The 27,081-nt window shown below is 44.2% G+C and overlaps 1 protein-coding gene and 1 long non-coding RNA gene across 2 annotated transcripts in view; one reads left to right on the top strand and one right to left on the bottom strand.

Moving 5' to 3' along the window:
- Positions 1–23,905, top strand: part of RCC1L (RCC1 like) — a 33,317-nt gene extending 9,412 nt beyond the window's left edge. Inside the window, exons 3-12 of the mRNA XM_074974384.1 lie at positions 3,301–3,429; positions 4,349–4,415; positions 4,929–4,980; positions 6,776–6,860; positions 9,886–10,067; positions 13,416–13,500; positions 14,108–14,281; positions 15,724–15,809; positions 17,224–17,274; positions 23,317–23,905. Of these exons, the coding sequence (XP_074830485.1) occupies positions 3,301–3,429; positions 4,349–4,415; positions 4,929–4,980; positions 6,776–6,860; positions 9,886–10,067; positions 13,416–13,500; positions 14,108–14,281; positions 15,724–15,809; positions 17,224–17,274; positions 23,317–23,514 (1,109 nt within the window). The 3' untranslated portion in view covers positions 23,515–23,905. The remainder of the gene's footprint in view (positions 1–3,300; positions 3,430–4,348; positions 4,416–4,928; positions 4,981–6,775; positions 6,861–9,885; positions 10,068–13,415; positions 13,501–14,107; positions 14,282–15,723; positions 15,810–17,223; positions 17,275–23,316) is intronic.
- Positions 1,378–25,627, bottom strand: LOC142000256 (uncharacterized). Its single transcript, XR_012642200.1, has 4 exons — positions 25,222–25,627; positions 23,654–23,866; positions 18,929–19,021; positions 1,378–1,700 (listed from the first exon to the last, which is right to left on the bottom strand). It is a non-coding gene; the product is annotated as an uncharacterized LOC142000256 (long non-coding RNA).
- Between the last annotated feature and the right edge of the window lie 1,454 nt (positions 25,628–27,081).

The following is a 27,081-nucleotide window of genomic DNA, read 5'->3' as shown; positions in this document are numbered from 1 at the left end:
CACCACTCTCCCTCCTGACTTTTACCCACTGGTTAGGGCACTCACCTGGGGTAGGGGTGAGTCTGCTTTGATTCCCCACTCTGCCCACTGAGAAGGGATGTGAATAGGGATCTGCTGTCTCGCAAGTGTGTGCCCTGAGTGCTGATCTAAGGGATCTTGTGATGTGGGTTGCTCTTCTTCTCTTGTTGATGCTGGGCCACTTTAATGAAATAATTACATAGCAGTTGGGCCACCGATAGCTAGTCTCAGGAATGCTCTATAGCCCAGTGGTTTGGGGTGTTGCTCAGGATGTGGGAGATGGGGTTCAATTCCCCCTCTGCCTGCTTGGTGGGATGTAAGCAGCCATCTCCTAAGTGCTGGGCTAGGCGGGGTCCTGGTGTGGGGCTCCCTCAGGCTTTCCTCTTGAAGCCGTTCCACTTCAATTAGCTATTGATTGGGCCAAAGAAAGTAAATGCTGAGCTATCTGATCACTTTGGTTGCTCTTCTCTGGGCTTGTCTACACAAGAGAACTGGTATAGCTTTGCTGACAGAGCCCCCTAGTGGAGGCCGAATTTTTTTGTTTTTGCTGGCCTAGGTACGTCATCTCTCCGAACAATATCTGCTAAACCGTAAGTAGCACTATTTTGGTGGCAGGTGTGTCTACACCACAGGTTTTGCCAGCAAAGTTACACTGACCAAGGCATGTGATATTTTTTTCACACTTCTAGCTGACGTAACTGTCCTGCTGCCTGTCGTGGCTCAAGAGTGGGGGCACCAACCTCAGGGCAGATTTTTAGGAACCAGGACACAAACCCCAGATTGGCTGTGACTTTTATACTTAGATTTCACCAATCAATTGTCAAGTGTAAACTCCTCAGGCTCTATAACAGCCTTAACTTGGAGTCGCAGACAGTCTCCTTGGTACTCTGATCTGTCTTGCCACCCACGGGAGCATGTCTCTGATACAGATGGTTCCTCACAGCAAGAATCTCAGAAATATTCAGGTTACTCCCAGCCCAAAGGACCAGTCATTTACCCCAGGTCACCTGCACCTTAGATCTCACACCAATGACAACACTTGTAACCAATCCCATAAAAACTATAAGATTTATTAGATAGGAAAAGGAAATGAGTTATTTGTGAAGTTAAAGCAGGTGAACGTACACACACACACACAAATGAGGAACAGTCATATGTTTCAAAAAAACAACGAGGAGTCCGGTGGCACCTTACAGGCTAACAAATTTATTTGGGCATAAGCTTTCGTGGGTAAAAAGCCCACTTCAGATGCATGGAGTGAAAACAAAAGCTTATGCCCAAATAAATCTGTTAGTCTGTAAGGTGCTACCGGATTCCTCATTGTTTTTGTGGATACAGACTAACACGGCTACCCCTCTGATACTAGTCATATGTTTCAAAAGGTAATAGATGCTTCTACAATAAGCAAGCTCTATATGTCCTTTAGAGCTAACCATCTCGGGCTCTCTTATCCCTAATCCTCCCCCACCACCACACCGACACCCCACCACCAAAGTTGAAGCAGCATAGAGATGCCTAGTTTCATTTGTTTGGTGTTTTCATCCCCACCTGCCATGCGCTCTGAGCTGCAAACTCGGCTGATGGGAGGAATCCACTTGCATGATTCATCTTCATGGGAGGAGAGCAGAACAACAGTCTCTTTAACATCCCACAATAGTCTGTCTGGTGTCGATGGACCTTTCCTGTTGGGAAAGACGTGACATCTTGTGTTGCAGATCAGCTCTTCATACTAACTAATGTTTCTTTCCTGTCTGGTGACTTACACAGAGTCACAGAGGCTTACAATACAACTGCTCAAATATTACCTTACTGTATGGGATACAGATGCTGTAAATTATATTAATGCATTCAGCAACTAGTATTTATGAAATGGTTGTGAAATACATTCTTATAGGTATTGGAATGATTTTAACAATATTAACACACAGGTGAGCCAGCCTCATTCCAGCTATGTTTGTGTCAGTGTTCAATTGAAACATGGGGATTTTGGCATGAGCTAGCACCTGCTCTGCCAGTGTCATGACATTCACTAGGGGTTGTGCTTTTTTTTTTTTTTTTTCCTTTACACACTTCTGGCTGACCTTGCTTTGTAGTGTAGTTTAAATCTCAGAACTCCCTCCAGCCTGTCAATATCTTTCTGGTATTGAGGGGCAGATGTAGCGGCATTAGAGAGCGATAGAATGGCTGTTATTTCCCGGTGAAACCTGCCTCTGTGTAGGCAGTCTCCTGGATTGCATTTCCTGTTGTTTGCATTGCAAGCTCCCTCCAGTCGCTAAGATCCAGATTGTTGATACCTACAAAGAGGGTACCTTGCCACACGAGAGATCCTAGGCAATCAGTGGGATGTCTTGTGGCCTAAAGTACTTCTACTCACTGTGTGTAAAGAGATCGCAGTCTGATCTTAAGGGAGCCATTTTCCCTCTAGTATAATTTCTTCCTTTGATACATTTGTAAAAGCTCTTCATCTCCCTTTAACCTTTTGTCTAGCACTAATTATATTTTGCTTTTTTGCTGCTCGTTTCTTTTCCCTGATGGCCTTAACTAATTGTGTATTCTGTTGAGTTACCAACTCTTTCATTTCTAGTACAATATTTAAAAAAACACTTTAGATCTTTGATCCCTTGTGAAGCCACATTTGCTGCTGCTTGTTCCTGCATTCCTTTTTCCGAGAGGAATTTTAATCTGCTGTGCTTTAAGTATGGTGTCATGAGGTCCACTGAATGCATCGGATGAAGTGAGCTGTAGCTCACGAAAGCTTATGCTCAAATAAATTTGTTAGTCTGTAAGGTGCCACAAGTCCTCCTTTTCTTTTTGTGAGGTTCCCTGTTCGCCTTGCACACTGACTTTGAATGTTTCCTCCCATTGTGCCTGAGTCACAAAGCCCCCAGTTCAGCAAAGTAGTTAAGCACATGCTTAACTTCAAGTTCGTCAGTAATCCATCCAACATGCTTAACTGCTTTGCTGAAATGAAATTTTCAAATTCCTTGAATGTGGCTGCCTGAAATCTAATGCCACCAAACTTCTGCATTCTGTGAATTGCTCACTGGGCAGAATCCAGCACTTGCTGTTTCCAAGCCTTCCCTATTAGCAATTGGTATGAGATAGATCCAGGTCACCCCTGGACTCTGGTTAGGATCTTTGCTTTCTGGATCATAAATTGTCCTTTACCTAATACAGGAATCTGTTTGGCAATGTGTTCATAAATATGATCCACGAGCAAACACACACCAAGTTCACTTTGTAGAAGTTGGTAATTTCTGATTTGTCTGTTCTTTCTTAAAGCTAAAAGCTATGAATGTGTCTTGGAACCATCTCCCATTCCATTACCACTGGACACTCCCCAGGAGACTCGGATCTTGCAGGTGTCTTGCGGGAGAGCTCATTCCCTGATCCTGACGGACAAGGAAGGAGGTACAGTATCACTTATAGTGTGGCAAGGGACAACAGAGTCTGATAGCTCAAGTCAAGTCTTTTCTTTTCTTCTTTCCTTAAAAGCTGAACCCAAACCTGACTGTATAAATATGGCACATGGAAGTGTTTTTTCAACCCTTAAAGCAGGATTGTTCAGTGAAGGGAAAACTCTAAGCTTAAATCTTCTTCGCATTCTGCGTTCCATCTGGCCCAAGCTGTAGATGTTTTTGTTCTGCAAGTATTCTAAAATATGGTTTGTCTGTCTAGCCCTGGGGCTTGTTAAGTGTTGGGTATTTGTCTCTTTCAGCTGGATGTATTTTCTAATTCAGGTTTCGGACAGGTATGCCAATACCTTATGGCATTTTCTTTGTGAAACTTCTAAGTGCTACTTGGCTAGGTAGAATGTTGCATTCATAAAGGTAATGAATTAATAGGCTTATATAGAGAGGAACCCGTGTTGACTGGCTCTCAAATGCCCTGAGAATTCTTTAGCACACCAACTTCAGTGCAGTATTTAGCATCCCAGTGCAGCTATTGATCACTGAGAGAATTGATCACTTGATTTAGTGCTTCTGTGGAACTGCTGATCTTATTTCTAAGTCTCCTAGGCAACAGCGGAAGGAGCTAGTCAATTATGGAGGAATGGCCACTAGCTTCCAGGTACTAGTATACTGCATATGACATTACTGCTTAGATACTGTTGCCTGAAATGTCTTGAATCTCTCACATTTAGGTGAACCCTGGTGAGAAGGTTCAAGATCATCTTGTGGGTGCTTGAGAGCTAAGCATTTTGGGTGTATGTTGGGATTATGCAGGCCGTGTTGCAGTTAGGAGCCAACATCTATGAGAGAGAATAAATGCTTGATATTAACTTGAATAGCTAAATGGAAGTCAGATGCATGCAGTTGTTGTTTTTCAGTCTTCAGCATGGGCAACAATTCCTATGGGCAGTGCGGCCGAAAAGTTACTGAAGGTGAAATTTACAGGTGAGACTACCCCCCGAATTCATACCCTTTATTTTTGCATAATAGAAGTTCTCATATAATTAATTACAGGTCTATTTTCTTTACTTTCATACTCCCTTCCCCAGTGAAGGTTTTTAGTACAGCTTTTCTCCATCCCTACTAATGTAGTGCCAGGTAATGTACTGTGAGAACGGGTAGACTAGTGCTAAATTAATTTGGAGGCAGTATAATCTAGTGGTTTGGGTATAATCCAGGGACTGGAATCAGGAGCTCCTGAGAGAAAAGTCCCATCTCTAATCTAAAGCAATAGGAGTTCTACTTAATAGTCACTTAAACTAACCTATAGAAAGGGGAAATCATTTCCCTCCCTTCAGAAGATGGAAAGTGCTCTATAGTGTTAAGTGTTCTGAGTACATGTGAAGACTCCCTTTCCCAGATATTTTGCAAAGAGCGCAAGCCTCTGGAAGTTTCAGTTGCAAACCCTTGAAATCTTCCCTTTGTTTTACCTTTTCTCTTTCTCTGCTGGTGATGCAGTGAGAGCCATCTAATTCACCGACTGCGAAAGTTTGAAGGCAGGGTTGTGCAGGTAAGAGCCTTTTCTCAATCTAAAACCTGTTTTGAGGATGGGGGTCGTTCAACTGACGTCTTCTAAAATGGGAAAGAGGCCCTACTGCTTGATTCTTTGGGGCTTGAACAATTGCCCCTTATCCTATACCACTTCCCAGCTAGTGTGATTGACTTTGCTGGGTCTGAATTCCTGGGAGGATCAGGAAACATGAGACCTTAGCTGATGGGCACCCTCTGCTGCTGAATTTCTTTGGCTGCATTTGAGTATTATCTGTTGAGAGGTCTATCCCTGACCATTTCTCAGTCATCTCGGCCTTCTCTTTTGTGTCTGCTACCTCTCCTTTTACCACCAATTTGCAGCAGTTGGGCACCGAGACCTTTTATTTGTGAAGTCCCAAGTGCTATCCAATGCCTTAACCATGAGACCATTCTCCCTGTAAATTGCCAGCTAGATTCACATACGGTCAGATTCTAGATGCAGATTTCTAGGATTGGATGAGGCGTAATTAGCACACACGATCGCCCTGCTGTTTCATGCAGCTGCAGTAATTGCATGTACAAAGTGGTCAGTTAAACTGCACAACTAGCCATTTGCGTGTTCATTTGCCTGGACTGCATGTACGCACTTGAGAAAATTTGGCCCATAAAATCCACCAAGTGATCTCCTAGAAAGCAAGGTAACTAATCCAGGCCAGTGGGATGGGAGAGGACCGCATTATATTCAGCCAGAGTTTTCCAAAATAAGTCCTTTAACGTTAAAAGCCTAAATCCTCATTTAGGCTCTTAAAAATCACTAGCCAGATTTTCAGGTGGGCTGAGCACCTTGCAGCTCCCTGTGATATTGGTGTCAGCTCTTAGGTGCTCGCTGTTCTTGAACATTTACCCAGTGATTTAGGAGAGACTTTAAGCCTCACCTTTGGAAATTTTGGCCCTACCTCAGTGGTTCAGGAGCCAAATTAGCGATCAGCATTCCCCAAGAGAGCCACAGTCGTGGGAATTCATTGTTTCATTTACTATAGTACTAGATATTCATATTTAAACCGTATGACAGGGCAATAAAATATTTAGTTTTATGTTCTCACAGCAAACAAGTTAATAACTTAGTGCAAGTTGATAACTTAATTGGTTAATAACATAGTAAAAGCCTCCTGATGGGTTAATAACTTTGACAGGTTAATAATTAAATCCCACCGTGTTTTCATGTCATGTGCCGCAAAGAGCGGCAGGGGACACGTTAAAGAGCCGCTTGCGGCTTGCGCACCCCAGTCTGAGTATCACTGGAATAGCTCACGCCAATCCCACGACAGGTGTGGGTATTGCGTAAAACAGTATCAGTCCAAGAACAGATGTGGAGCGGCAGAGGGACATTGCGGGTTGCTGTAGTTCTTAAGTCAAAGAGTCAAATTGCAAGGTGTAGCTGACATTACGTGAACCAGGAAATATTCTTGGAAGGGAGGTTGTGATGAGAGTTCTCCTCCATCGTTCATTGATGCCATTTTATGATGTTGGGCTATGGTATGCTTGGGCCTCGTTGTTCACTGTGTTGTTTGGAATTCCACTTCGGGAGCGCTCACTACAGACAAAGCCGAAATTCTACTGTGTTCACCAAGGCCTGTGTTGGGGTGGTTTTAACCTTCCCTCTTGTACATGTAGCTGTTGTGTTTGCTCTGGACAGAAGGCCCCCAAATTGGCAAGTTCTGGCTAAAGAGAACAGGCATGTTGAGTACAAGAGGCTCACATTCGTGAGTCCGCACATGATGTCATGGTGCACTAATTCTCAACATGATCTGACTTAGCTTTTCACTTGCATGTAGATTGTCTGTGGGCAGGATCACAGTCTGTTCAGGACGGAGAGAGGCAAGGTTTACTCCTGTGGATGGGGAGCTGATGGACAAACAGGTAGGCCTTTCAGAAAAGTGGAAGCTGAGCTGAAGTTGCTGTGCAGAAAATCCAACAAGTGCTAGTAAAAGCTTGGAACAATGTTTGCTCTGATCAACTGACTGGAAGACAGAATGCCAGATATTTAACGGTGGCAGCAAGTTGAGATAAGGTACATTGCAACTCACTTGTGTTAGAGGATGTTTTTGTCTTGCCAGCAAAACCTGTTTGAGAATATTTCAAGCCATCTATCTCCAGTGCATAGGTATGGGATTGCTGTATAGTGCTTGAAATAGTCATAGCGATCCCATCTCGATGTATTGGTGAGCCTTGACTTGAACCATGACATGCTTTTCTGTCCGCACACGCAAGATAAAAACATGTTCTGTATAGACAGTACTCTGCATGCTCATGTGAATGAGCCAAGCCTATTCCTTTTATTTCTTGGAGGGTGGGAGCAATTAGAGAAGAAGTTTGAATGTCCCCTGGCCTTGCTGCGTTTTAGACCCTGTTTGACCTTAAGACTCCCCCCACACCCATGGTGAGACATGAGAAGTGGCAGTGGGGAAGGACTCTGGTTGGGGTGTGACAGGTGGGTGTCCCCACCAGACCTTGATTGGCGTTGCTTACAGAGTCCTTCCTGTGTTTGGCACAGAAGAGATTCTCCAAACAAACAACAGCAAGGTCCGTTTCCCTCTCCTTCCCCTGAGAGAGGGAAAATCCACTCCTCTTTTTGGTCACCCCCACTTTGTACCTGGTCCATGCAGTCTCAGGGGCATTCAGGTCTGCGGCTGTCATCTTCTATGCTAATCTCCAGGGACAGCAAAGTGACAGCTGGGTCTGGTCAGTGCTGGCTGAGCCCAGAAGAATTCATTATCCACTTGAGTGAGTCTGTGCTCCCTCACAGGGAGGTCAGCGCCGATGTGGGGTTACCTATCCAGCTCTATATTGTCTTTACCTACTGCTGCTGTCCTTCTTCCAGACACCCCCCCCCCCCCCCCCCCGCATTTCCTGTTCCTGTAGCTCTTGACAACGGCCTTTACTGAGACCACCTTCCTGGCTGCTTTTGCTGTCCTAGGCAGGGAGCTTTGGCCAAGGTCCTTCTCCTAATAGCTCCTCCTGTCTCTTGGGGCTGCTTCTGAGGCCTTCCTCTGAGTTACTTCTTCTGTCCCTCCTATTTGGCTGCATCATGTTGCCTATTGCTTCCTCTTACTGCTCTCCCCAGTTTGTGTCCCCCTACTCCCAGACTAGCTTTCCATCTGGCCCCAGGCAGCCTTTCACCATATCAACCATCCTCTTCACCTTGCCCCACCTACGCTTGTGAAATATGTTGTGACCCAGCTGTGTTTCTGAGGGGACAGGAAACCTAACTGGTTTTAGGGACCCTATCTTAGCCTGGGTCTCAGCTGGGTTTGAAAGAGCATTCACTAACACATCTGTCTGCACAGGCAAGATAAACCCATGTTCTAATACGGTGGGGGTCACAATATGTTTCACAGCCTTGTTTAAACCTGGTTCTTTAGATAGTGTGGATTGCGTCTTAGCCGCTTCTGCAGAGCAGGACCGAATGTCTAAGTGGAAGTTGTCAAGTTTTTTTGCATCTTTTCATAAGTACACACACAGCATTAATCACAAGTGGTGTGTGAGCAGATTGTTCCACAGCAGGGGGAAAGGTCCCATGGGAGCCCTAGATATGCTGGCATGTGCATTAGCTCTGGAGCCTGCTGAGGTAAATGAAGACAGCATGATGACCAGTCACATCAAGTCCCAGGAGTTGTCATGTTGAGTCATTTTATTTTTGATCCAGTTCCTAGTCTCGCTCCTGAATTGTCCAGACCCATACTATCAAGAAGGCTTATTTACTTTTTTCTAGGCAATTGGTCTGTGTGATGTTGTGAGGAATGGGACTTCTGTGCGGTTAGTATTGTTTCAATGTGCTCAACCCACAGGACAGCTGAACAGGTCTCTCTCCCACTCCGTAGTGGAGTTAATTGACTCTGGAGGGAAACCTGATTGTTTGGTGACAGCAATGAAGGACCTTTAGGAGTGTAAAGTGGGGAGGGGAAGTGGTGAATGGGAGTATGCATGCTTTACATAGTCCATTGTATGTTAGCCTCGCTGTTTTTAACAGCCACCTCCAAAATACAGGGTGGCACACATCAGTCTGAATTGTGAGCAGAAAGATTCCTCTGCGTTACATCGGAGCTGATAGTCACCAGTCAGAGGGTAGGAATTGGTTGGCTTTATAGCAGATAGAGGAAGAACTGCTACAACACAATTTGCTCGGGATAGTTGTGTTAGTTCCCAATGCATGTTTTGGGGTGATAGGCCTCGGCTTGGATCATTAGGTACCAAGGTAAGAAATCAACTTGTTTGCTCAACATGAAACAAGAGTGTGGGGCTGGTACAAGAATGATTCACAACCGCTCAGTCATAATAAAAATATCACTGGGGGGCTCACCACTGTTGTCTTGAGATGGGTAAAGCATGGTGAGCCTTTTTTTAAATAGCCCTGTTGGCACCAAATCCTGGGAGATGTTGAGCACCTGCAACTCCCATTGAAAATACAGGTTCTCAGCAACTCTTCCATAGATTAAGGCCAGAAGGGATTATTGTGATCAGCTAAGTTTGGCCTCCTGCATAACACAGACCACAGGGCTTCCCTGAGTTAATTCCTGTTTAACCATCCTCTTAAGATCAAGCATTTTAGTGTAGCATTAGCCTGCTCTGAAGTGCTCTGCTATTTATCTCCTCTACAGAGCCAGACAGGATACCAAACTGTTTGATCTTTGTAATATACATGGTGGGCTCTTGAGCTGTGCCACCAAGCTGCTCGAACACAGGAGGCATGCTAGGGATGTATCAGTCAGATCTTGCTTTAGCTTTGAGATAACACATCCCCAGAAGCAGGTGCACTTTTTTCTTGTTGCTTCAAAAGATCCAGTCTTTGAATGACTGGCACCATGAGGCGCATGGTATCTACCTTTTTTCTAATATGAACAAGTACAGCATTTCATTACAGCACATCTCTCTCTCCCCTTATCAGGTCTTGGCCATTACAATATCACCAGTGTGCCCACCAAACTGGGCGGAGATATTGCTGGAGTAAATATCGTTCAGGTTGCCACCTATGGGGACAGCTGTCTGGCTGTATCTGATGAAGGAGATCTCTTTGGATGGGGAAACTCTGAATACATGCAGCTGGCTTCCATCACAGAGACGACACAGGTTAGGTTAGGTCGGATGTTCCATCTGCAACTCACCTGCCAACCTTTGGGCACTATGTAAATAATGGAGCATCTACATGCTTCACTGTAACTGTTCTGTACATGAAGCTATAAAATAAGTACCTATTCCCTGCTCCAGGTGCCTTTGACAACACAATCACTGTAAAGTGACACAACTAGCAGTGTATCTTCACCCACAATTACTATGTCCTACTGTCTGGGAATAATCTTATTGCTTGTATTTGTGTTTTGCCCTGAAAGCCCATGGTTTAGGGTTGTTTCAGGCCAAGCAAGGGAAGTATGTTCTAAAGCTGAGGGCCTGTCCTGGAGAAGGCCCTGCCAGCTTGCAAACCAAGGGTGGTCCGACTGGAGTGCCTCTTCTGGCAGTAATCAGCCCCTCCAGTAGGCAGGTCACATACCATTCAGAGCTTCATAGGAAAAAGAGCAACACCTTGAACTCCTCTCTGAAACCTAGTAGGCAGCCACAGAAGATGAGAACTCTGGAATCATGTGCTCAGTGCAGGATCCCTCTCAGAGGAGGTAGGTGGCCACATTCTGCTCTAGCTTCAGTCTCTCAATGGATTTAAGGTGTAGCTCCACTTGCACTAAGTCCCCAAAGATAACAGCAGTGAGACCTCTGGGCTTGAAGCAAATGATCTTTAACTTGTCCTGATCATTGCTGCTTCCTGGTCTGGCTGGGGATCCAGCCACACCCCTCACATTGTGAGCCGAATAACAAGTGGCAGATGGCCCCACTCAAAGGAGCCAATTTAATGTAGTTAAAATATTCTGTTTTTAAATACCTAAGTCTGTCAAATGAGTTGTGTCTCACTGGTCTTGACTTTTCTGCAAAGCCCTGCTGTTGCTCTGTCCCAGAGGGAAAGTTGATTTAAAACTGCATCCAACTGGAAGGCTGTATGTTGGGAATTTCAACAGGAGTCGGGCACCTAATTCCCTCAGGCAATTCTGAAACTCCTAGCCGTAAAGGGTAGAGAGACAGCCCAGGTAACTGCATTGCTTATAGTGGGCATGTTATACCTATAGGAGAACATATGAGGGCGTGGCTGTGTGGACCCAACTTCACTGGATATATTTTGGGGTGACTGAATGAATCTCACAGGGATTAGGGGGAGATTGATTTGGATCATTTTTGTAAAACACTTTGAAATCTGCAGATAGAGAAGTTCAAAGTGTTCAACTTACACTTTTTTTTCTGTTTTATACTTGAGTTAGTCTGATGTCAGGGCTGATGGTTTCCTAGATGAGCCTATAGCATGCACAGACTCCTTCTGATTAATAATACTTAAGCATGTTAAAATATAGCTGCCAAAACCCATTAAATGTGTAAAAATAAATTAAGCTATGTTTTTATATATAACAGTGAAGTCCTTTTCAACATCCCATCATTAATTTTAAGGCAGGAAATAATAGTGTCAGTCTAATTCAGTACAAAGTCATCTCTTAAAATAGCCACATCTGATAACATCATAGCTTAATTTTGACACTGGCTTGCTGAAATCCCCACAGAAGATGAATTGGCACTTACTGCCTGCCACAGAGTGGGGAATTCTCCTCTGTCAGATTATAAACAATCGCTGCAGGGTGCCAGAAGCTCACAAAGATTTTTCATTATACCATGACTCAGTGGACCATAAAGGCTCATGGTGAATGTTTTATAAATCTCTTTTAAGTGGCGTAGGCAATCTGTAGTGTGGACAGTTGTGCTGTTAATCTGTAGTTTTTGAAAAATATTCCTTGTGCAAATAATGCAGTCCTTTAATTAATCTTTTTATTAAGGTTTGAGTCTACAGCAGAGACTGCAAAAAACAGACTAAGTCCAGACATGCAATTGCTTTTTAAAATTGAACTTGCTTCTCATGTACATGGGCTTTCTGCAGATGGCTTCTACAGAGACAAAGGTTTGCAGAAAGCTCAGCCTCAAAGTCATGGTTGTGGGGTGTATTTTTGGCATCCAGTCAGGAAACTGACTTCTGAGGCAGTATACCCTAGTGCAGAGAGCACTAGACTAGGACTCAGGATACTTGGGTTCTATTCCTGACTGGGCAAGGCATGTCCCTGCTGAATGCCTCAGTTTCCCCATCTTACAGATGGGAACGATGACACTGATCTCCTTTGAGACCTGGTGATAAAGAGTACTCTATTATATTGTGACCAAATACTTAGAATAGTTCAGTTTTTTTTAAAAGAATTCATCCATTTCAAATTTATTTGTAATCTGCTTTCAAATACACAAGCAAAAAGTAATCTGACAAATTTAGCCGCATTCAAACTTATGAGATAAAAGGTGCAAGCTGCATCCATTCCTCCCTACTGGCTCGAACACAGCCTTCTACAAAAATCCCACAGGGTCATTTCACAGAAGTAAATTTCTTCTTAGAGCAAATGTTTATGGTAAATAGATTTGAAATGCTGACTCAAGGTTGAATGTGGCAATTAAGCAGATGTTTGCCTCGTTCATCGATATTCAGCTATATTTGAAGGAAAATTAAGAGCAGACCATCAAATTAATGCCATTTTAGTAAACTTTTAGTTTAGTTCCTTTTGCTAATCCTGATGTGTCCCCAGTTTAGGGCTAATTATCTAGTTTGGAAGGATGTTTTGAGATAATTAGTAGGTTAAATAGCATGGGGTCAGACTGTTCCAATATGAGGCTTCCTGGAGAGGATACTGAGAACGACTGGAAATGGGATTAGATTGCTTGGTCACCAAAGATGTTGCCTTTGAGCCAAGTCTGGGTAATGACTATTCTGGAAAAGGAAATGCTCAACTATCTGTAACATTCAGCATTCACACCCACTAAACTACAGGTTTTCCAGTGCCTTTTAGACTCTGTCACAAAAGGGCTACAGCCTATGGCCTTCTGGTCTCTCTTGTGATTGTTTGCAAACACCTGTTGAGCGGCTAGCTTCCTTGTCCTATCTAGTTCTTCAGCTCTGGGATGAATGGATTCCTTTAGGTATGCACCCCTTAACATTCTTCAGTTTTGTAGTCCAAGGTGAATTTTTTCAGCTTTGCCACTTTCCCCAATCAGTTGTCTTCACCTTTGGCCTCATTCAACTGAACACAGTTCATTTTCCTGCTGTGGGATCACATTCACTGTGACCTCAGTCCAGCAGATGGAGGAAGCATCCATAGTTTACGTAACCACCTGAACAATGCTATAGATACAGGGGAGAAAGGTGACTTTTACAACAATAGACATTCTGTAGACATTGTTTACATTCTCTTTGTCCTAAGAGAAACTTCCAAAAACACCAGTGAATGTCCAGGTTCTAATCGCTGTCGTATGCATTCTCTGAGGTCAGAATTGTTTGTTTTTTCTGAATAGGTGAATGTTCCGAGGCACTTACCATTCAAGATTGGGAAGATAAAGGATGCTGCATGTGGAGGGACGGGCAATGCTGTTGTAAATGGTGAGTTCATTTTTGCTGTTGCAGGGCTCCCATTGGATTTCATGAGATGGGAGAGGAGACAGGCTGTTAGGAATGAAATACTTAGCCCTAGAAGAAGTTCCTGAAGGTCAGAGCTGAGGCATGCTGGCACAGGGAGCATGCACTGCTGTGTCAATACGATTTAATTCTCCCACACTGTCCATCTGGCAGCTTTCATGAGTACTGAACTTGAAGAATTCTTTTTGAAGTCTCACACCAGAAAGAGAGCTGGCTAGTCACAAATCCAAGAGGGTAGGAATGGTGGGACATAAGGGTCTCTGTATGTTGTACCTTGGGCACTGTGGGCCTGTTCTCTCTCAGAGACAAACTGAAAACACTCAGTTTTAATAATGCAGAGGCAGAACTACGTTTGGGAAACATGATCCAAGGAAAATTGGCTTTGACGGCAAAGTTAGAGAGAATTCAAATGCAGGAAGGAGCCAAATGGAAACATATTGTGTTTTTTTTTTAAATAGTCAGAATGACTTGCCAAGCCCAAAGAAAATAGCCATTTGGATCTAATTAGATTTCTGAGGCTGTATTAATAAGAGTGAATGTACTCACAGAATTTGTTTTTATTGTAACGCAGAAGAAGGAAATGTCTTTGTCTGGGGATATGGAATTCTTGGGAAAGGACCAAATCTGATGGAAACAGCAACTCCAGAAATGATCCCACCCACCCTCTTTGGCTTGTCAGACTTCAGTCCAGACACCCGTGTTTCTCGCATTCGCTGCGGACTCAGCCAATTTGCTGCACTTAACAGTAAGTTTCCAGGCCATGGATCAGTGGGGAAAGTGTCTTTTTTCAATTTGTTCCCCTTTTAAAATCTTACTGAGATGTTTGTGTCTAAAACACTCTTTAAACGTGAAATGTGAACCTCAAAAATACCATGCTGAAACAATGCAATGGCTTGGATCATGTTTTCAGTCAGACCATGTCAATGACAGATGGTAGCCTGGCCTCTGTTGATGATAAATTCCTAATCTGGGTTCAGTACTGTGCCCCTTCCTTTTGCTTTCTAAATTGCAACCAGCCCAGATATGCAAGTTGAACTAACTAACCTAGTGTCTGAAGCAGAAAAACCACGGCATTACAGTGCAAATACTGACTTGACAATCTTAGCAGCACTGTTAGGGCAGCTGTAACTATAATACATCAAGATTGTATGTGAAGAAAATAACTGTAGTCTGAAAATGCCCAGCAGAGGGCAGCACCATGGAAAGCTGATGTAGCTACTCTATCTCAAGAGTAAAAGCTTCCCTCGATGGGGTAAATGTTCTCTCATCCTTCCCATTTGGCTACAGCTCAATTCCAAAATTATTTTACCTATCTCCTTCAAGTGACTTTCCATAATGGTGGAGGCACATTGACCCAAGAAATGGAGAGCGTATGTCAATTGTACCAAGGTGGATAAAGTGCTTGTCCATGCACACAGGCTGTACTGTTCTTACTGCCACTGTAGTCAAAGCAGTGTAGGGTGCTTTATCCTGGTGTTTCCAGTCTCATACGGGAACAGCTATATACCAGGAGAACTGTGTCCATGCAGGGACTTCTTCCTCTCTTTCAGTTTTAAAAAAAAAAACCTCACCCCCTGCTGAAACAGTTAGGCCTTGACTACCCAGAGTTCTTTCACTGGTATAAATCATTTTTGAAATTGGGACTCAAGTAAAATGTTCAAGAGCACCGCCAGTGACTGAGAAGCCTAAGACCTCTCCAGCTGTACTGAACGCAGTTTTGCCCTACCCTGATTGGAAGCCACCACTCTATCAGATGTGGAGTGATCTCTTTGCTTACCTGGCTCACTGTGTGCTCTGACGCATGAAGTTAAACATCTTGAAAGTCACATCGCTGCTCCTGCTTTGACTCTAAGAGCTGTGCACATAGACTGAGGATGTTGAACCTGAGTTTTGAAAATGAACACCTGGAGCTTCCACTGACTTCAGAACTTTCTAGTGGACTCTGTTCCTTTAAACAAAATCCTGCACTTTGGGTGGAGGAGAAAAGATTCAGACCAAAAACTTCTTGTTTGCCTCTGTTCCCTGAGCTCTTCTGTGAAGACAACATTGCTCTATCAAGTGTTCTCTTAACTAAACTTACAGGACCTACTGGTGATTGACTAGAAGGCCATAGCTGCAACCCCTTTCCTTGTACATAAAATTACTTAGTTCATAGGCAATCTGACCCAGGTTTTTTGCTTGTTGCAGACAGAGGAGAGCTGTTTGTGTGGGGCAAGAATATAAGGGGGTGCCTGGGGATTGGAAGAATGGAAGACCAGTATTTCCCATGGAGGGTAAGTACACAGCATTCAAGCACAAACATGCCCTGTATTTAGTGTATTGTATAACAAAGAGGAGTGAGGTCTCACCCACTCACTGGGCCTAGTTGTTGATTTTGGCACTGAAAGTAACATGAAAACTTCAAATGCAAGATGGTCTTATCACTTCCTCCTTGGACTTCCTGACCAGAAGGGATGGAGTTGGGTCAGAGCTAGATGTTGTCTCCAGTATTGTTCTGGCATTTTATAATTAGCCTATACTGAACCAGGAGAACTGGGCTCTAGTTAAGTGTTCTGTATATCAAGTGTCAGAGCCCAAGCCCTGTCCAGCATCTGTTGTGTTCACTAAGATTATGTCAAACTTCATTTAAATTAAAGAAGAAAAATCCCCACACCTATGTTCATGGAGCATTGAGTTTGAAAGTGTCCGCACCTTTCAGACAAGATTTTCAAATGTTTTGGGGGCCAAGCTGTCACCCTCTCAGGCACAACTGTCTAACTTAATTGCCTGAATTCTCAACTTTCATGTCACAGGCACATAAAACATCCTTTTTAAAAACAGAATAAGGGAGAGAAGGAAAAAACATTAAAGCAGGGACAATTTCATACAGAAGTGTAGTTTATCAAAGTTGTAAATACTTCTTCCTCACTTATTTAGTTAAGATTTGCTACAAAATTATCTTATGGTAATTAAACTTAGTGAATTAAAAGGCACAAATGCCAAGTGCATAAATTTTAACTATCCCATTTCTCCCTGGACATAGCTACTAGGAAAGTAGATGGCAGTGGTGTGTCCATTTAAAATGGTCAGGAATCTTAGGGTGCAATGCACCTTACTGTTCTTTTAAAAGAGCAGCAGCATGAGCTCCCATAGGGCACCATATATAGTGTAGAGGATCTGTTAGCCTTCGTGGCTGATTGCCTTTTCCACCACCTAGCAGCTATTTCAGTCCTCCATTGAGGACTACACATTTGAAATGCTAGTGTTCAGCTGTTCTTAAAGACCTCAGTATAATTTAATAACTAACCTGCTTATGCTCCCAGTTCAAAAATCCACCCTTGTCCTTGAACTGAGACCAAACGTGAAGCGTCTCCCAGGCTTTAACAAATCATCTTGCTGAGTCAGTGCTGCTTTCTGAACAGATGGGCTGGGGCTACAATCCCCTGCATTTCCTAACAGATCAGTACATGAGCATGCACTGTGCTTTTCAGCATGTTGATGAATTCTGTAGGGGTGGCTGTTTCTGTGCTGCTTTTCTTTTCGCTGAGCTGATGTTTCTTCAGTCTAATCTCAATTCCCTGGACTGAACCCCATCACCAAGGTATTCCAAAGGCTTGCACTTTAAAAGGTGCTCAGCCTGGCTGGTATGGGTGTGTGCACATATGTGGTAGAAAGAGCCTGAAAGCAAATTTTCTTTTTTCTTTTCAGGTGACAGTCCCAGGCGAGGTAGTTGATGTGGCTTGTGGAGTTGATCATATGGTAACTCTGGTTAAATCATTTATCTAGCAGCTGTGCTGTACCTCAGCTACACATTGGGAATGGATGGTAAAAGATGAACCCATGATCACTCTTTCAGGAAGGAGAACCCTTTGTGCTCATGTTCAGGGGATAGAATACGGCACTGACTGCACGCACTTGGCATGTGAAGAACCTCGGCTATGCTTGGAACTTTAACTGGAGGCTCTGGATATGGAGAAACAGTTACTCACAGGGATGTGCATATCAAACATTTTTAATTGGCTGCTGAGAAGATTCCAACTGTCCTGCTGCCAAACCCCACTAATGTGTAAGGATTAAGGCAAGAAGGGGAGCTGTTTGATGACCATTTTACTGTGTTCCTCGATAAGGAAATTGCAGGACATAATACTAACTCATACAGATGGCAGTAAACGCCACTGCGAGGGCGTGATGGTCTTCCCCAACCATGTTTCTGAAAGGGAAAGTTATATTATGGGCTGAAATAAATATATGCTAATACACCCTGGCGGAACTGTTTTTCAGCAATATTACCAGTCATACAGTGTTTGCTTCCAGTGTAACTCACAAGACATTGGCTCAGAGCTGCATATGCAGCGTTTCACTCACCTGCCCCAAAGAGCTCCCCTCTCAATTATATTGAAAAATGGAGTAGATGAAGGCAGAGCTCCATGCAGGTAGATAAGAGTTCCTTCCTCCAGAGAGTGAGATCCCCTGTTCATGTGATTTATATGCTGAAGTGTGGGGTGAAATGAGCAGTGATCTACATTAATTTATATCTTGTCTGCACTACAGCAGCACAGGTATGATGCTTAAGGGGGTTCAGGCTGAGTGTAATTGTTCTTAGGGTTCTAACTCCTACTCATCTCATGGGATGCTGCCTTTTACCCCAGACTCCAACATGTATCTCCACACACAACTGCTGCAATTGGTGCCAACTATACACTGCCTCTGCCCTCCCCCCCCAGTTGGAGTGACAGGAACCTAAATAGATGGTGAGATTTCCAAAAGTGTTTACCTCCTAACTGGAGGCTTCTGTTTTTGAAAATCTAGGTCCAGAGGGAGAAGATGGCAGTGAAATCACAAATGTAATGGAATAGAGTGGATTTGGGAAGCCTGGCAGAAGTATCTTTGCAGAAGCCCAGGTGTGAGGGTAGCAGAGACACAACCTTTGTACCTCTGGATATGCTAGAGGGCACACCAGACCGAGAGGGAGGGGGCAGGGCATGACATCAGTGAGCACAGCAGTCCCTTCTGCAACTGGCAGGTCCTGTCTCCACCCTACCCACGCTGTAACCCTTCGGGCAATTGCATGGTTGTTTACTGGGCATCCGTCCATCCAGCTGGCACCCATATCTAAGCTACTCTCTCCAGCTCTAGTTTTTATGGGGATGCTGACTGCTCATGTGCTTTGATGCCATTCAACCCTGTCAGCATGGACTCCACATACTTCCAAATGCCTGCTAGTGTCCAACATATGCCAACCTTCCCTCTTTGTACATGACCTCAAAGAGCTGTCACTGCAGCGCCTTTAAAGCCCTGCTCTGCAGTTGTTTAGCCAACAGCATCAGCCTCTCCGTTCTTTGTGGATAAATAGAGACCAGCAGCCAGGCATAAATAGCTGATTTCATGAAGCCCCTCCAATGGGGATACGCACCATGTTCTAGTCCTTCAGTGGCAGCCAACCAAAGGTGGCACAGTTAGGAAACATGAACAACAGATGCTGCCATCTCCAAGGGGGGTAAAAATCCTAGAGGGGAATAAGACATTATTACAGGAATAGGTTTGAGAGGGACAAGAACCAGCATTCTCTTTTTGTTAGTAGATAACTCATAGTCTTTAAGGCCAGAAGGGGCCGTCAAGACACTATTGTAACATAACTGTAATAGTAGTAGATTATAGTACCTAAAAGCTGCAGTCATGAATCAGGATCCCATGTGCTGTACTAAAAGACACTCTACATCTAAGACCAGAGGAAGACAACAGACTGACAAGGTAACAGTATTAGGCAGCATGATAGGAGGGGTCTTAGCACACAGTTGCTGTAATGGGAAAAATCTAACTCTGAAGAGTCCTGGCACCACAGAGAGCTTTCAGAAAGAGTTGCAGAAGGTTACTGCTATATTTAATTAACATTTCCTCTCGCCTTGGTAGGAAAACATGGCTTTACCATTCTTGAATGGTAATGAAGCTTCAGGCAATCAAGACATTTTCAGCTGGGAGTTCAAAGGAGCTTAAATTAATTAGGTGCTCAGCTCCCATTGCAAGTCAATGGGAGTTTTAATGACAAATTCCCATAGGAGCTGTCATACTAGACTACAGCAGTGTATTCACGCTGCTGGTGTGCTGGTAGGGTCCCATTATCCAGTTTATAATCCACAACAAAACTTTGCCTCCTACTCATGTGGAGTTATTTAAATATCTTCCTTAGTGATCCGTCATAATGATGAAAGGTTTTGGAAACTTCAGGTAAATGAGTCTCTATTCTTTTCAGTTAAATGCTCTAACAAGTTTAGAGAGGCACAGGTTTGATCCAGAGACGGTATTAAAGTCGTGTTAATCCAACACTCCATCAGTGCTATTGAATTAAATAAGAAAAGCAAGATGATGAGTATTTTTCAGTATAATTTTTTATAGAGAGGGGAGCTCTGGTTAGCTCTTTGGGGCAGTAACAGTGTATGCTTATACGCCATCTCGCTGGTCCATGACTGGGACTCCTAAACGCTATGGTGATACAAATAAATAATAAAAAATAATATAGGGTGGTTCAAATTTTCAAGAGAGACTAAGCTCCATTGAAAGTCACTGGGTTTTAGGCTTCTAGGTCATTTAGGTACTTTTGAAAGTTTTACCCATTGTGTCCACACTTGACTTTTCAGTCATGTTTTAACACAAGTGTAGACACACGTTTATTGCTAGTCATAGCTAACGTTGGGCTGTTTGAATTAGGGTTACTAACATGCTACACTCCTAAAATCCCCAGTATGTTCAAGAGGATTTGCTATCCACTTACTTGTAAGGAGCGTGAAGCTGCAGTCTGTGGTTAAACACAACAAGCAATGAATGTTTTCATCCTGGCACTAACTTTGGTGGTCCAGCTACACTAGAATTCACACTTGCGTGAATTAACCACTAATGAAAATTCAAGCGTAGACAAATCCTTACAGCTTCCCCCATCAAAAATCCAGCAATCACTATCTGAAATACCTCAGTTACTTCCTTTTCTAAATATAGGGAAACACTGCAGTCTCCCAGATACCCCTCCATAGTAACTGGGGTTGCTTTTGTTCCCTGTACGTTCATAGATACCTCTATTCAGGCTGAAGTGTGTCACTGCACTTTGAATTGCTGTGCAAACGATATGGGAGGGTCATTTCCCTCATGGCTGAAATGCAGCCTGCTCTGTTAAGAGTTGCCTGTTTGAACTCAGTGTGCAGCAACTGTGTGCAACAGGTCAGGACAGGAAGCAGGCAGACTAATAAATGTTATTGCGACTACAGGGGAATTTAGGAAGGCAGTGTTAACATTTAGGCAGGATGCCCGGACAAACAAGCTTTGCTTTTTGGATCTTTAATGAGCGCAAGTGGCCCAGAACTTATCTTAAGCCATAACAAGATCTTTTCATTAAGGGGTCCCTCTTTAACCTGGATTTTAAAATTTCTCTCTCGCCCACTAGCTGGTTGTAACCGTAGCAGGCAAAGAACAGACTTCTCTTCCTTACTCCCCTCCCTTTACTGAAAACAAACAAGCAGTTAAACAGATCAGCTTATAAGATGGCAGGAGCGTCCAAGCACCAAGCCAACATTCAGATGTGAGCACACAAAGCAACAGTATACAGCCAAGGAAGCTTGCAGTGCCCTTCCAGCCTCTTTACTGTCTACCTAGACCAGCTTTCTAAGTGCCAGAAAGGGAGTTACTCATGGAAGCTGATGACTTCCTGACTAGCTGGGCCAGGATCTGCATTTCCTAGGTCACTTGCTCATCGTGCTGGTGTCTTGTACTGATGGGAGCGTGAAACAGCAGTGACAGCCGCGCTGGGGAAACACTGAAGCTTTCTATTCTGCCTGCTGGGGAAATAAATCTGAGTGACAGGAGGTTACCCCAAGTGGAAGGTAGCTTGAGTCCTCATTTGCAATACCTTGTTTTCTAATTAATGGCACCATGCTGTGAATATTGAAATGCAGGTGAGGAAAGGCGAGTCCTGGTTGGAGGCTGATGTGTGAAGGATCATCGGCAGCCCAACTCCAGGTGTGGGGAGGATGTAAATACACTGTTTTATAGCTTTGTGAGACAGGCAGGGAGAGCTGCCAGTGAACTGGAACATCTATATTTGGAGCCTTCAAGCTCACTCTGTAAAATCCAAAGGCATGTTACTAACGGAGCTGGGTTCCCAGGACAACTGCTCACCTGAACAGTCAAGGCTCGGGGGATATTGCTAGAGCAATAAGTGGCAGACTGTGAAGTTAGTCAGACAGCACAACAGCAATGGGAGATTGGACATTTTGGCCAAAGACATCTTGACAACCCCCTTTTCTTAGGAGACATGCCATAGAATCCCTCACAGCAACAAAGTCAATGCGAAGTGGGTGCCCCACGCCCCTGAAATTTTTCCTCCTCCGCGTCCCACACAGTGCAGACAAGACTTTGGTTTTTAAGGGCTCATTTAGTACCCCCCTTACAGCAAAACACATGGATCTCCATTTATGTAGGGTGGAGGGGATGCTGCCAGGATTTCAACCCATTCAACTAAGTCTAACACGAGTGCCGATATCTTAGGACACAGCTCCGCTAGTGAGTGCAGAGACTTGTTTAAAAAAAAGACATGCAGATACTCACTAGAATGATGGAACAGTTTGCTGTTGGAAAATGCAGTTTTGCTGAAATCAGGGGACTGTGTTGATTTCGATAACATTCTTGATGGGAAATTTTTGAAACAACGGTGAAACATTTCATTTCGATATGGTAAAAGCATTTTGTTTAGATTTATTTCAATTCTACTTTTATACCATATTGAGTTTAATATAGTGTTTCCCCTCCCAAGCTGGAGGTCAGCGCAAACCTTTGCACACTGGTATTTCTGGCATGTCCACACTTCTCAAGGACATCTGCAAAAGGGGAGGGGAGAAAGGGCCAGCCCTGGAAATCAGAGCATGCCCCAGGAAGAGCCATGCAGTTTGCTCTGGGAGCAGTACAGCAAAGCCTGGCCGGCTGGAATTCCAGGATAGGGACGATAGGACATTTCACATAAGAAATGCAAAACTGAGCTCCTTGCACGGGGACAAGTCATCCTTAGTATCACTGATTATAACAACTGCTGGCACCACAAATTTCTGCTCTAGATTCAAACTTTCCCAAGGACAGGGGTGTCTGGATCAAGGCCTGTTTCCAGTGGTCAATAACAGCCACACTTACAGCATTGGAGACAGTGGATAATATATCCTCACCTTTGTGATGGAGGTAAATATCCGTATATTGCAACTAGGGAAACTGAGGCTCAGAAAATATGGCTTGCACCATTGCTAGTTCCCTGCATTGTGTTCAGGCTCTGAGACCACACAGCGCTGAGCAGATTCCAGGCGGTTTTTAAGAATGGTTTAGACAAACACCTGTCAGGGATGGGTCTGTTTATTACTTAATCCTGTCTTCAGTGCAGGGGACTGGGCTACATGACCTACTGAGGTCCCTTCCAGGCCTGCACTTCTGAGATTTAATATAGGGTGTTTTAAGGGTTTGCAGAGGAGGTTTCCTGGGCACTAGTCCCAGGAATAGGAAAAGTTTTCCAAAAGCGTGACTATCACCTTTCACTTCAAATCCTCTCTCACACATGCAAGACAGTTTGGGCCTCACCCTATCCCCTACTTGTGTGCATTACAACACTAACACACAAGTGGGAGCCCACTCCTAGGAGGCCCTTCTCCAGAAAAGGGCAGCATGCTTCATGGTTAAAAGTGTATTGTGTGGTGGGAGACAACCAGCTCCTGCCTTTGCTGTGACTGGCTCAAGCCTCGCCTTCATGAGCCACCCCACTTTTTTATTGAAATAAAGGGTGAAGGAAGAAAGCAAGCAGCAGAGAGGACAAGGGGAGCATCTTCCAGTTCCCAACTCTATGCCCATCCTCACTACATCTTCAACAAATCCCCCTCTGCGTACCGCCCTCAGCACATGTTGGCATTGCTCTTTTCAGAACATTCAGTGGAATGTTACCCAGACAAGAACCATTCAACACAAATTTCACAGACTTAAGTGTCCTCGTAAGGCAAGAGAACAAGAGAGCCCTCATCTTTCTCCAAACCACTTCAAAATAAGCAGTCTGGAGACTGGCTGCTCTGGAGGGGAGACGTGAGAGAAGCCACACCCGCATATTCACAGAGCTAGAACCAACCTTTGTTCCCACAAAGGGACGTGACCATGGGCTTGTTTCATCAGAACAGGCCAGGATGCAGAGGAAAGCTGTTTTTCTTGTTCGACTAAGTTGGTTGCAAGATCACTTCAGGATCGGGACATCTCTCCTCAGCACTTCTCATTCATTCCAGCCATTGTCTGTGTTACTCAACGTCTCCTTCCAAGTGCCATTATATTTCATCCCAGAGAAACTCTGCAAAGAACACAAGCATAAATCGTCTGAAAAAGGCCCCTATGCCACCTGTAGAGCAGTTCTGGAAGATTAAACGTTATTCCTGCAGTACTATGAGCTTGATTTTGCTGCCAGTTTTCTAAACTACAATCTGTTTTGCGGTACATAAGATGTTGAGTTTCTTTTCTGAGGGAAAGGGGTGGGTTTGTTACCGTTACTGTTTTTAAACGTGTAGCAAAGTTTAGTTTAAAAGTCTTTCTGTAGGAGAGTTATTTTCTGGAGGGAGCACAGTTGGGGAGTGGGGAGGGGGGCTGGGAGTAAGGACTCCTGGGTTGTACTCTGACACCGCTGACTCTACCCTTCCTTCGTAATCTTGTAGGCTGAGCCACTGAGGTTGAAGATGTCTCATTTCTACATGTTCTGCCTTTTCAGACATCCCGTGCCAAAGGGCTTCAGATTTACCCGAGGCTATTGTCTAAAACTGCACTGATGACATCAGAAAGAATTCTCTGTGTACAGACTCTTCAGATCTTTCTGAGTTGGCCTTTATAAGATACTTGCTATTTCCCAGGAGGCAGTGGATCTGTAGGAAGGCAGGCAGGGGTATAAATCCATAAAGGTAAGGACGCTTCCCTTATTCAACTGAAACATCTAAAAGAAGAAAATTCTTTTCCGTGAGGCGTTGTTCAAAGAACTGAAGGCCTGGAATAATTTATCCAGCTCCTACAGCACAATCTTTGGCAACAACCCTGCTGGGGAAGAGTTACGGAAGAGAAGCTAAGGGAGACTTCATTGTGGGGGCTCAGTGATCTTGTCACTGTCACATCTTCTGTATGCCTGCAGGAGTTTCACCCAATGTGTTTACTGACAATATATCATTCAGTAATGTCTCCCCACAGCAGTGGTCTGTACTGTGCCTCCAGATGCATATCCATGGAACTGCACAGTTGAGTCTGGGCATGATGCCATTCTGGTGCTGTTCGGCCTGAATGACGGAAACAAAGCAAAGTTTGAGAGTCATTCCGAGCCAGGAGTTGTTTCCTGTCTGACAAAACACTTTCAGAGAGCGTTTGTTAGAATCCCATAAGCTCCTTTTTGCTGTGTGTTTGCACAGCACCTGGCACCACGGGACCCTGGTTCATGACTGGGGACTCCTAGGCTCTACAAATAATAATAATACTGTGTACTGTCAGCATGCACTTAGATTGTAAGCTCTCTGCAGCAGAGACTGTCTGTGTGTGTAAATGGCCTCGCACAATGGGCCCTCAATCATAGTAGCACAGCTGGGAAGAGAACCGTCTGTCATAATCTGATCTAACCACTGCCGCGTGGTGCCTTCATGATATAGGAATTCAGGATGGGGATAAGCCTCTTACCTGGTTCCTCGGTGAGCATGGTGTGTTTGGCCAGGCTTTGAAGGAACAGCCAGTCCCTTGCTGATGAGTCTAGTTTTTCCCCCATGCTGCGGTGTCGCTCTCTACAAGACATCACAACAGGAGGAGTTAAAACAAGAACATGTCGTCTGTGGTTATCTGCATACAGACCTGCCAGTCAGATGTGGAAAAGCAGCTATTAGTTTGTATCAGCTGATCACAAAAGCCACAGGCTGGTTAAATCCCAATGTGCCCATCACATATTTCAGAGGTCAAAAAAACCAAACAGATGATGATTACGAATGATTAATAGAACAGTAGCTACTAAGCCCAGGGGGTTAGCACAACAGAGAATAAGGCTATATATACACATTTCGGTGTCAGGTCATTTACAGACCTCTGGTAAATAGCTGAATTAAGTGTTGCACTGACTTGCTTTGTCCGTGGAGGGCGATTTTTCATAGTGATACACTGTCAGGATAAACACAGATCCATCTTTGTGAAACACCTTTCACAGCTGACCCAGCCCCCTTGTGCCACGCAGGAGAAGGGAGGACAAAGGATGGCAAACATCACAGGGGGCCACAGGACTGGGCAGCTAAGATGCAGTGGGGCTTTTCTTGGGTCTAATGTGCTTGGAAAAGAGCGATGAGGGCTCTAAATACTCTAAGAGCTTCTTTGGTGTTTCTGGTTAACGCAGTCATGGATGTGGAGACAGTGCAAACAAACCCCAGTGTTCTAGAGTGAGAGAAGCCTTTCCTTAGGGGGGGAGAGAGAGGGCGTAGCCCTGCCACTTCCTCTTCACTGCCCCTTGACTGCAGTTGTGAGCTTGGCCCTGAATCAGTGAGATCAGACTTGTACCCACCTGGATGGCTCACAGAGATTATAGCTCATGCTACCTTCAGGTCACTACCTGCAGGTCTATGGGAATGAGAGCTGTTACCTTCTCACCCAGGTGTGTTGGCCTGTGTGAAATGGATTGATGGTTTCAGACTCATCTCTAGTGGACAGGTGTCAACCTCACTTAAACCAGTATTTATCCAAACAGGCATGCTCATCAGCCATTGAATGGCCCTGAGGTAGTGAGGAAGAGTGGTCTTGTGGTTAAAGCAGCACAGTGGGCCTCAGGAGTCCTGGATTCAACTCCTGGCCCTGCCACAGACTTCTTGTGACACCCCGGGCGAGTCACTTAATCACTCTGTGCCTCAGTTTCTCCATTTGCATAACAGGAAATGTCATACTACTTTTATCTGAGGCTGTCTACACCTACACTCTATGCACTTTGGAGCAGGCCCTGTTTCTTACTATGAGTTTGCATAGCACATAGCATGATGGGGCCTTAATCTACCAGCTACTATAAACATGAAGACAAACAAAATAATAATGAGGCAGTGTCTCTAAATGAGAGTGGCTTGATACCACTCTTATTGCTGCTCCTCATGCTGTGTGAACTCTTCTGTGGAAGACCAGGGCATCATTTCCCAGTGCTGTTGATTTGCGGCACCTTGCCCACTAAATTTACACACACATCAATCAGATCCATTGCATCCCAAAAGCTTTACAGTAAATTCTTCAGTGCAGGTATCTAAGAAACTCTCAGGGAAGAATTTCACGCAGACACACTTCTGTAAAATATGGTCATTTTGTTTTTTTTAAAAAAGATGTTTGTTAAAATTCTGTTAGAAGCAAGTTTTTCCTCATATGAGACGGGGGAAGGTATGGGGAGGAATCTTTTTAAAAGTGTTGCTCCAAGAAAACCAGACTTCAATGAACTGAGGGAGTCTGGTTAAACTTTTAAACCCTGTGCTCCTTGAAGTGATGCCTTTAATGGTTAGTGCTGAAGCTGCAACTGACTGAGTTGAT

Source organism: Natator depressus, chromosome 17 (genome assembly GCF_965152275.1).
Source record: "Natator depressus isolate rNatDep1 chromosome 17, rNatDep2.hap1, whole genome shotgun sequence".
In the NCBI taxonomy this organism is placed as follows: domain Eukaryota; kingdom Metazoa; phylum Chordata; order Testudines; family Cheloniidae; genus Natator; species Natator depressus.
This window is presented reverse-complemented; position numbering and strand designations above follow the sequence as displayed.